The sequence below is a fragment of the Cibotium barometz genome, chromosome 12 (genome assembly GCF_041138505.1).
Source record: "Cibotium barometz isolate CiBa-2024 chromosome 12, ASM4113850v1, whole genome shotgun sequence".
NCBI lineage: Eukaryota > Viridiplantae > Streptophyta > Polypodiopsida > Cyatheales > Cibotiaceae > Cibotium > Cibotium barometz.
This window is the reverse complement of record NC_141057.1, coordinates 14,492,981-14,502,954: the sequence shown is the minus strand read 5'-3', so window position 1 is coordinate 14,502,954 and position 9,974 is coordinate 14,492,981. Positions and strand designations below refer to the sequence as shown.

Here is a 9,974-nt window from a genome sequence, read left to right as displayed (position 1 = left end):
TCTTGTATGATGAGAGCTTGAACTCTAGATGGAGAAAGGTTAACTTTCAAGAGCTGTACCAACAAATGGTGTATTTAATGGTTGCATAACCAGAGACATAATTTGAAGAATTAAGTCTGTTTAAGCATTTAAACGAGTTGTCCTCTGCATGGCTTTACCTTGTGTGAGAAATAATATTGGTGTATTTAATGATTACATAAGTAGACTCAATTTGTAGAAAAATCCGAATTCCGTTAGCAACATTTAACTTGGCCACTATGCTGATAATAAATCGTGATATTCTTGTTGGTGTTTTTATGTATAACTGAATAATAATAATATTTCTGAGAAGTTAAAATGCTTACAAACAACATCCCTTTCATGCAGCAGCTCTGCACTCTGAGGGGGGCGTTGCATAGCGTGCGTGGTCTGTGCAATAATTGTACACCATATAGTTTCTCTCCACCCAAGCCAATTTAGCAGCGTCGAGTGTGACAGGGGGAGCGGGGCTACCGACGGTGTTACAAGCGGCTATACCGCTACTACTGCTGGACGTGGCGACACAGGCATTGGCATTGAAGTTACGGTAGCTGGCGACGAAGGGGGCGTGGGTCCAGTCGATTTTGACCTGGCCGCCACGAGTTGCCCACTGGTCGCCGTTCCAGATGCTGGAATAGACGCCCATGGGCTGCTTGTCCAAGTAGGCCTTCCCAGAACTCTCCTGGTTAGGGAAGGCGCGGATGGGCGTGCCATCCACGAGGAACCTACAAGTAATTATGCAGGCAAAATGAGATGAGAACGCACGTATCTTTCTTTCTGTATCCAAAAAGAAGAAGAAGAAGCGAAGGGCTATCTATATAGGTAGGCTTAATTTTTGTGCTTACAGGATTTGTTGTTTGGTCCAGGAGACGGAGTACGTGTGGAAATCGGCCGTGGGGTCGAACCACAGGAAGATGCGCTGCTCCCGGCCCCCCACTCCGCTGGCAAACACATTGGTCTGCAGAATGTAAGGCTCCCCAGACACGTTCCCCAGAAACTCGAAGTCCAGCTCGTCATGGTACGCCGATTGCGAGGAGAGCTGCACCACCACGTACACACGAGAAGCATATTTATCGTCATATAAAGCTCATGAACGTGTACACGGCCACGTTTCAGCTCAGATAATCAATGATAAAACCAGATCATTAAAACAATATAATCAATGTCCTCTTACACAGATGCACATTTAATAATACACTTATTTTAGCTGATGAACACACGGCAACCTGAGTATTCCTCACAGCTAACCATATCATGAACTAAAACAAGTATGCACATTTCTTTAATACACTTACGTAGTAGGCCGTCACCGTCCCTGCAGAGTCTCCCGGAACCAGCTTGATTTGCATGTCGATGTTGCCAAACAGATACTCCTCCTTAGATTTGAACCCGGATCCTGCCAACGTTAGACGCATCAACTCAACGGAACGATTTATATAAAGGCATTCATTAAATACATTAATGAATGACAGGTCAAGCTCGCAGTAGACGCTAGCTTATAAGACATATACTAATTGGACTATAGATCATCAATTATCTGAGACTCGTAATGCTCGCAGTAGTCGCTAGCTTAGAAGACATATAATAATTGGACTATAGATCAGCAATTGTCTCTAGCTCGTAGATGTACATTATTAATGAACCTGCCAAATCAGCAAGACTAGCAGCTGCTCTACTGCATTGCATTGGACATTTGTTTGATTAAGTGCAGCCTGCAAGGATATTAACCTTCATGACATCTCGATATTCGATATCAAGCTCTACAGAATTATAATTGGTAACTCGATCACCACCATTAAGGCTATAACAACATATGATTCGATTAAATACACGTACGGTTGATAGAAACCTTCACATTTTGGATGGAGATAATATTGTACCCGAATCGCTATCCAAGAGTAGCTGAAGCTGCTCTCCTCCATTCAATACCTTCACTTTGGATGGGCTCCAAGTGACTTGGAAGTCACGGAAGAAGTCACCGGTTGCAGCAGGCATGATGAGCACCGCTAGCAAGCCCAAAATGAGGAAGACGATTCTAGTCGACATTCCTTCTATCTTTGCTTTTGAATCAAAACAACGTTAAACACACACTGTACCCCAAAGAATGTGATGAATGAGAGAGAGAGAGAGAGAGAGAGAGAGAGAGAGAGAGAGAACGGCTAATGGCGTTGCATTTGTGGGCTGAGGATGGAGTCAGTCCCTTTAATATAGCTCAGCAGCTTATTCACAACACTCGACCAAACACAACATAGAGTGAGATGAAATCAAGGTGAGCCATCACTCTCAAGGCACCAGCCCATTTATAAGGGATATATAGTCATGTGCAGTGAAAGTAGAGAAGGCGTGTTAGAGTACTAGCCCATGTCCTTGTTGTGTGTAGTGGTGGGTGGACATCTAAAGCGAGCTATCTTCCTTATTCATATCTCAACAACAGCAAAACTATATACTGTGCAAAATTGTTTGCCTCATCATGCATGTTACTAGCGTCTAGCTGTGGCCTAGCGATTTGGAGTGGACTCCCAAGCGCCAGCTCGCATATTTGGACGTCCTGATCTTCTCTATTGCAGCATTGGGCTAGTCGAGTAAAATCATTGGCAACGTCCTATGAAAAGCCTTTGTCCCTTATATGGGACTCCATCGTCGCATTCGCGGGCTCCAATGGCTAACGCCGAGTAGAATTATTTATTGACAACGCCCTGTAAAGAGCTCTTCCTACTACAAAGGTTACACAAGTCTACCTTTACCACCACCACCACTAGTCAAACTGCTTCAAAACTATACTCATTCACAGTCTAAGAACATCCTTCAAAAAGCCTCTCTTTCCACAAAGGTTACAAGTATATCCCTAGAGAATTTGATTCCAAACTAGTCAAGCGAGTACACATTCTACCCACATAAAGGGTACACAAGTATGTACACTTACCACTAGTCAAATTGCTTGCAAACTCAATCCTCTCCCTCTCACTAAAATCATTCACATTCATCCTTCAAATGCCTCATCCTACAAAGGTTACAAGTATGCCCCTAGTCAATTTGCTTCAAAAGTACTCAAGCTTGTCCCTCACACTAAAATCGTTCTCACTTTATGAGCAATATCCTACAAAAATCTCTTCCTACAAAGGTTACAAGTACACCCTTAGCACACTCATAGATAGAGTTTCAAGAAAAAACACGCCATTAATTTCAAGGTGAACATACCTCGAGAAAATTACATTACCTTGCTTTGCTCTCTTGGAATTCTAAAAAATCAATAGTTATTACCTGATGCTTGAGAATAGTTTAATCTTCTATTCCATTTGTACCATCGTGCATCTCTTATTATTAGGAAAATTAAATAATTCACTCGCGTATCTAATTTTTTCATTTCTCTTTTTGAATGACAAATCGATCTTGTTACTAAATGTATGTCAATATCTTTGGAATTCCTCCTTAGCACATGATCCTTCCCCTTTGATTAGACAACTTAAGAGAAACGCACATGTATCCTCTAGTGTCTACTTTCGAGCTATCTAGTTATACCAACCATACATGATAGCCTTGATAACGACCTCATTTAAAGATTTGAACAAAGACCTAAATGTTTTTAGTTTTGCCCTTTCTTTCTTCCCTTTCATCACTACAAGGGAATGACCCACATAACGATAGTGCAATATATTATTTTCGGCTTAGTGCATATGTATGCACCATTTTGGAATTAATATAGTTGGGATCATTGTACATAGTTATTGGGAAAATGATTTATTATCGTTAATACCTTAGACTTTTGAAAAAAGTCACTCTTGTACTAAGAAAAATCCCAATCTTTCAAAATGCATTCTTCTAATATCTCCAAGGGCTATTTTTGTTAATATGATCTAAATATTGTGTGTGTGGCGGAGGAGCCACACATGTCGGGGAGGATATTACACCCAATTTTATGTTTCTTGTTTCTGAGCATGAACAAATTCAAAGAAGAATTTGAGCATGGAGGTTTGTGAAGAAAAATAAAAAAATAATCTTATGGAGGAAGCATATAGGAGGATTTCAAAAATTTGGGAGCTTCAATATATTTAGAATTCTTATTTATGTGAAGGGAAAAAGGCTGCAAGTTATGTAAAAAATGAGTTATGTTAATTTTTGCTATAATATTGTTGTGCAAGATTATTATTTTTGTTCATAGTACTTGGATTTCTATTATTCTATTAGTTTACTTGAGCACCACAAATCTCCATATGCAAGACCTTTTACACTAGTTATTATTAACACTCATGTCTATGCCTATACCAAATCTATTGTTTTGCTGTACAATGGGATAGATTGGGGTTGGTAGAGTTTCTAGCTTAGTCTATTCGGTTTTGCCACCATTGGTACCAGAACATGTACTCAAATTTGAGAGATACTGAAGGGAAGGTGTTCGAAAGAAAGACATCCTTATACACACAATTTTGATTATATTGATATTGCTAAGAGCGTCATTTACATCACTATGTTGCAAAAAAAATCACAAAAAATAGACTATCCAATCGTCATCATTTCCTCCTTCCTCTTTCGGAATTCCCTACAAAAATATACGTAGACCATAAACTTTATACTACCAAACCATAAGTTATATGCTTTCAAATATAATTAGCAAATCATTATTCTTATGCGCCCAATTAATTGAATGCCCTTCTAGCTCCTCAAACTTCTTGAGCAATGGAGATGTTATGTGCCTCCATGTATAGTCATACTTATATCTAGGCACAACCGGTGCTTTCTTTTATACACATTCATGAAAGACAATTGAGCACACATACGGTACAAGGCTATGCATAAACGCATGGAGTAACTATGAGGGATTCACTTATGAAGCATGCATGGAAGCATCCGATGTCGTTGTTGCTAAGGTGAGAAGCCCCCAAATCTTTGAGTCACGCTCTGGCTATCTCTAGATGTTGCTTTTAATTGGCTAGGCTTATACAACATCCAGATATGAAAAAGGTTGTGGATAACACAGATTTCCCAAGCCAGTCAATATAAATGGAAATTGTGGAGAATTCGAAGACATCATTGGGTGTTGTCAAACGCGTGTAAAGTGGTGATAAGTTAGCTTCAAAGAGAGTAGAACTCCACATGATTGCTAATAAATCAATGGTAAAACAATATAGTGGTAGCAAAGTCACTAAAGCCCTTGATATTCAACCATGACATTTGAAGAAGCATCATGTCGACATAGAAGGAGCCGATTTCAAATGGGCTAATGGAGGTCGAAAGCATAGGAAAGATTTTGTGAGTTTCAAGGTTGTTCAATGTGTCGTCGACTTCTGGAAAGACAACACTAGCACTACTACATGATAATCCATTTTGGATGCCTAGTTTGGATGGTGGCTATGCCTTCGAAATGAACATCGATATAAACATCGCCAATTGACGCCAAAATAGGTGTCGGAATAACTGTCGGAATAAGAGTCGAGGTAATCATTGAAAAGCACATAAAAAAAAATGACTTCTAAACAAATTTCAAGTGTGCACTTATTCTCACAGTCCTTATCAACCACGTTTTTAAGTACTTTTCAAATAAATACAATATTTATAAAAATTAAAAAGCTAATATTTGTTTCCCAAATCGTGCACTAATGATCCTAAATACAAGGATATATGTAGAAATATTTATAAAAAAATATGACAACTGTTTGCTAAAGCCCCCATTTATAGTCCCAAACTAGAAAATAGTGACAATAACCAAGTATTGCTTGGTAAATAAGAATGAAATAAGATGTTATAGCTCATCATTGACTCAGCTAGATCCATGACTACCCAGATACATCTATTTCTAGAAATACCTCTCCATCTGCATCTTCGTCAAATTATGGGTGTAGCCTCCTTTGTTAGAGTACAAGGTAGTTCATCTATATCATCCTCTTCTATTTCGGGCATTAGAGGTGGTTGTGTTGAAAGCTCTTCTTTTATTTCTTCTTCGAGTTCTGGATTAGCTGTTGTGTTTGATTTTGGTTCAAGTTCTAGTTGTTGAATAATGATAATAAATCATTTTCCCAATAACTATGTACAATGATCCCAACTATATTAATTCCAAAATGGTGCATACATATGCACTAAGGCAAAAATAATATATTGCACTATCACTATGTGGACCATTCCCTTGTAGTGAAAGGGAAGAAAGAAAAGGCAAAACTAAAAACATTTAGGTCTTTGTTCAAATCTTTAAATGAGGTCGTTATCAAGGCTATCATGTATGGTTGGTATAACTAGATAGCTCCAAGGTAGACACTAGAGGATACATGTGCATTTCTCTTAACCTGTCTAATCAAAGCGGAAGGATCATGTGCTAAGGAGGAATTCCAAAGATATTGACATACATTTAGTAACAAGATCGATTTGTCATTCAAAAAGAGAAACGGCAAAATTACATACACTATTGAATTATTTAATTTTCCTAATAATAAGAGATGCATGATGGCACAAATGGAATAGAAGATTAAACTATTGTCAAGCATCAGCGAATAACTATCGATTTTTAAGAATTCCAAGAAAGCAAAACAAGGTAATGTAATTCTCTCCAGGTGTGTTCGCCTTGAAATTAATGGCATGTTTTTTCTTGAAATTCTATCTATGAGTGTGGTAAGGGTGTACTTGTAACCTTTGTAGGAAAGAGAGAGTCTTTTTGAAGGATGTTCTTAGAGTGAATGGTTATAGTTTTGAAGCGATATTTGACTAGTGGTGGTGGTAAAGGTATACTTGTGTGTAACCTTTGTAGTAGGAAGAGCTCTTTACAGGGAGTTGTCAATAAATAATTCTACTCGGCGTTAGCCAATATTGGAGCCAGCGAATGCGACGGTCATATAAGGGACAAAGGCTTTCGATAGGACGTTGCCAATGATTTTACTCGACTAGTCCGAATAAGCGAGCTGGCGCTTGGGAGTCCACTCCAAATCGCTAGGCCATAGCTAGGCGCTAGTAACATGCATGATGGGGCAAACAATTGTGCACAGTATATAGATGACATATGCAGCAATACTTGTTTTGCTGTTGTTGAGATATGAATAAGGGAGATAGCTCGCCTTTTCTACTCACTGCACATGACTATGTATCCCTTATAAATGGGCTGGTGCCTTGAGAGTGATGGCTCACCTTGATTTGATCTCACTCTATAATGTGTGTTTTGAGAGTGATGGCTCACCTTGATTTGATCTCACTCTATGATGTGTTTGGTCGAGTGTTGTGAATAAGCTGCTGAGCTATATTAAAGGGACTGACTCCATCCTCAGCCCACAAATGCAAATCCATTAGGCGTTCTCTCTCTCTCTCTCTCTCAGTCATTCATCACATTCTTTGGGGTACAGTGTGTGTTTAACGTTGTTTTGATTCAAAAGCAAAGATAGAAGGAATGTCGACTAGAATCGTCTTCCTCATTTTGGGCTTGCTAGCGGTGCTCATCATGCCTGCTGCAACCGGTGACTTCTTCCGTGACTTCCAAGTCACTTGGAGCCCATCCAAAGTGAAGGTATTGAATGGAGGAGAGCAGCTTCAGCTACTCTTGGATAGCGATTCGGGTACAATATTATCTCCATCCAAAATGTGAAGGTTTCTATCAACCGTACGTGTATTTAATCGAATCATATGTTGTTATAGCCTTAATGGTGGTGATCGAGTTACCAATTATAATTCTGTAGAGCTTGATATCGAATATCGAGATGTCATGAAGGTTAATATCCTTGAGCCTGCACTTAATCAAACAAATGTCCAATGCAATGCAGTAGAGCAGCTGCTAGTCTTGCTGATTTGGCAGGTTCATTAATAATGTACATCTACGAGCTAGAGACAATTGCTGATCTATAGTCCAATTATTATATGTCTTCTAAGCTAGCGACTACTGCGAGCATTACGAGTCTCAGATAATTGATGATCTATAGTCCAATTAGCGTCAGAGATAATTGCTGATCTATAGTCCAATTATTATGTCTTCTAAGCTAGCGACTACTGCGAGCATTCGAGTCAGAGATAATTGATGATCTATAGTCCAATTAGTATATGTCTTATAAGCTAGCGTCTACTGCGAGCTTGACCTGTCATTCATTAATGTATTTAATGAATGCCTTTATATAAATCGTTCCGTTGAGTTGATGCGTCTAACGTTGGCAGGATCCGGGTTCAAATCTAAGGAGGAGTATCTGTTTGGCAACATCGACATGCAAATCAAGCTGGTTCCGGGAGACTCTGCAGGGACGGTGACGGCCTACTACGTAAGTGTATTAAAGAAATGTGCATACTTGTTTTAGTTCATGATATGGTTAGCTGTGAGGAATACTCAGGTTGCCGTGTGTTCATCAGCTAAAATAAGTGTATTATTAAATGTGCATCTGTGTAAGAGGACATTGATTATATTGTTTTAATGATCTGGTTTTATCATTGATTATCTGAGCTGAAACGTGGCCGTGTACACGTTCATGAGCTTTATATGACGATAAATATGCTTCTCGTGTGTACGTGGTGGTGCAGCTCTCCTCGCAATCGGCGTACCATGACGAGCTGGACTTCGAGTTTCTGGGGAACGTGTCTGGGGAGCCTTACATTCTGCAGACCAATGTGTTTGCCAGCGGAGTGGGGGGCCGGGAGCAGCGCATCTTCCTGTGGTTCGACCCCACGGCCGATTTCCACACGTACTCCGTCTCCTGGACCAAACAACAAATCCTGTAAGCACAAAAATTAAGCCTACCTATATAGATAGCCCTTCGCTTCTTCTTCTTCTTTTTGGATACAGAAAGAAAGATACGTGCGTTCTCATCTCATTTTGCCTGCATAATTACTTGTAGGTTCCTCGTGGATGGCACGCCCATCCGCGCCTTCCCTAACCAGGAGAGTTCTGGGAAGGCCTACTTGGACAAGCAGCCCATGGGCGTCTATTCCAGCATCTGGAACGGCGACCAGTGGGCAACTCGTGGCGGCCAGGTCAAAATCGACTGGACCCACGCCCCCTTCGTCGCCAGCTACCGTAACTTCAATGCCAATGCCTGTGTCGCCACGTCCAGCAGTAGTAGCGGTATAGCCGCTTGTAACACCGTCGGTAGCCCCGCTCCCCCTGTCACACTCGACGCTGCTAAATTGGCTTGGGTGGAGAGAAACTATATGGTGTACAATTATTGCACAGACCACGCACGCTATGCAACGCCCCCCTCAGAGTGCAGAGCTGCTGCATGAAAGGGATGTTGTTTGTAAGCATTTTAACGTCTCAGAAATATTATTATTATTCAGTTATACATAAAAACACCAACAAGAATATCACGATTTATTATCAGCATAGTGGCCAAGTTAAATGTTGCTAACGGAATTCGGATTTTTCTACAAATTGAGTCTACTTATGTAATCATTAAATACACCAATATTATTTCTCACACAAGGTAAAGCCATGCAGAGGACAACTCGTTTAAATGCTTAAACAGACTTAATTCTTCAAATTATGTCTCTGGTTATGCAACCATTAAATACACCATTTGTTGGTCCAGCTGCAACAGAACAAAAGAGAGCATAGTGGTCAGACCCTTTCCCTCTAGAAAAAAGCATCAGACAAGGGTGCCCACTAGCTCCCCTACTCTATGCTATAGCTGCAGATGGGCTCAATTGGCTGATAAAGGACAGGATAAACAAAGGAGAACTAGTGGGCATCAAACTTCCTAACGGTGAGCAAATGTGCACTCAGATGTTCGCGGACGATACCAACAGCCTCATTGCAAACGAAGAGGATAACATCAAGGTTCTCTGGAGTTGTCTCCAAATCTACTGTGAGGCTTCAGGATCCAAAGTCAATCACAGTAAAACAGGCATCAAAACTCTCATCGTACCCCCCCCATCGTGGCTTTTGGAAACAGGATGTCATAGCATCCAAGATGGAGAAATTTTCAGACTTCTTGGAATCCCCATGGGATTCAGGGTGTCAATGAAACAAAGATGGCAATGGGTAATGCAAAAAATAGAAAGTAAGC

General features: G+C 40.3%; 2 protein-coding genes across 2 annotated transcripts; one reads left to right on the top strand and one right to left on the bottom strand.

The window, feature by feature from the left end:
* Positions 1-294: 294 nt before the first annotated feature.
* LOC147633101 (xyloglucan endotransglucosylase protein 1-like) lies at positions 295-2,214 on the bottom strand. The gene is made up of 4 exons (XM_086805799.1): positions 1,899-2,214; positions 1,314-1,414; positions 864-1,057; positions 295-743 (listed from the first exon to the last, which is right to left on the bottom strand). The coding sequence occupies exons 1-4, from the start codon at positions 2,062-2,064 to the stop codon at positions 359-361; spliced, it is 846 nt and encodes a 281-aa protein (XP_086661925.1). The 5' UTR covers positions 2,065-2,214; the 3' UTR covers positions 295-358.
* Positions 2,215-7,256: 5,042 nt separating this feature from the next.
* On the top strand, positions 7,257-9,217 carry LOC147633100 (xyloglucan endotransglucosylase protein 1-like). The gene is made up of 4 exons (XM_086805798.1): positions 7,257-7,547; positions 8,137-8,237; positions 8,494-8,687; positions 8,808-9,217. The coding sequence occupies exons 1-4, from the start codon at positions 7,382-7,384 to the stop codon at positions 9,190-9,192; spliced, it is 846 nt and encodes a 281-aa protein (XP_086661924.1). The 5' UTR covers positions 7,257-7,381; the 3' UTR covers positions 9,193-9,217.
* The last annotated feature ends 757 nt before the right edge of the window (positions 9,218-9,974 follow it).

Excerpts from the sequence above, each read along its gene's own strand:
- LOC147633101 (XM_086805799.1), bottom strand. The coding sequence starts at position 2,064 with ATGTCGACTAGAATCGTCTTCCTCATTTTGGGCTTGCTAGCGGTGCTC. Across the intron at positions 1,415-1,898 it reads ACTCTTGGATAGCGATTCGG|GATCCGGGTTCAAATCTAAG; the intron begins GTACAATATTAT and ends TAACGTTGGCAG. Across the intron at positions 744-863 it reads TGGACCAAACAACAAATCCT|GTTCCTCGTGGATGGCACGC; the intron begins GTAAGCACAAAA and ends AATTACTTGTAG.
- LOC147633100 (XM_086805798.1), top strand. The coding sequence starts at position 7,382 with ATGTCGACTAGAATCGTCTTCCTCATTTTGGGCTTGCTAGCGGTGCTC. Across the intron at positions 8,238-8,493 it reads GGACGGTGACGGCCTACTAC|CTCTCCTCGCAATCGGCGTA; the intron begins GTAAGTGTATTA and ends GTGGTGGTGCAG. Across the intron at positions 8,688-8,807 it reads TGGACCAAACAACAAATCCT|GTTCCTCGTGGATGGCACGC; the intron begins GTAAGCACAAAA and ends AATTACTTGTAG.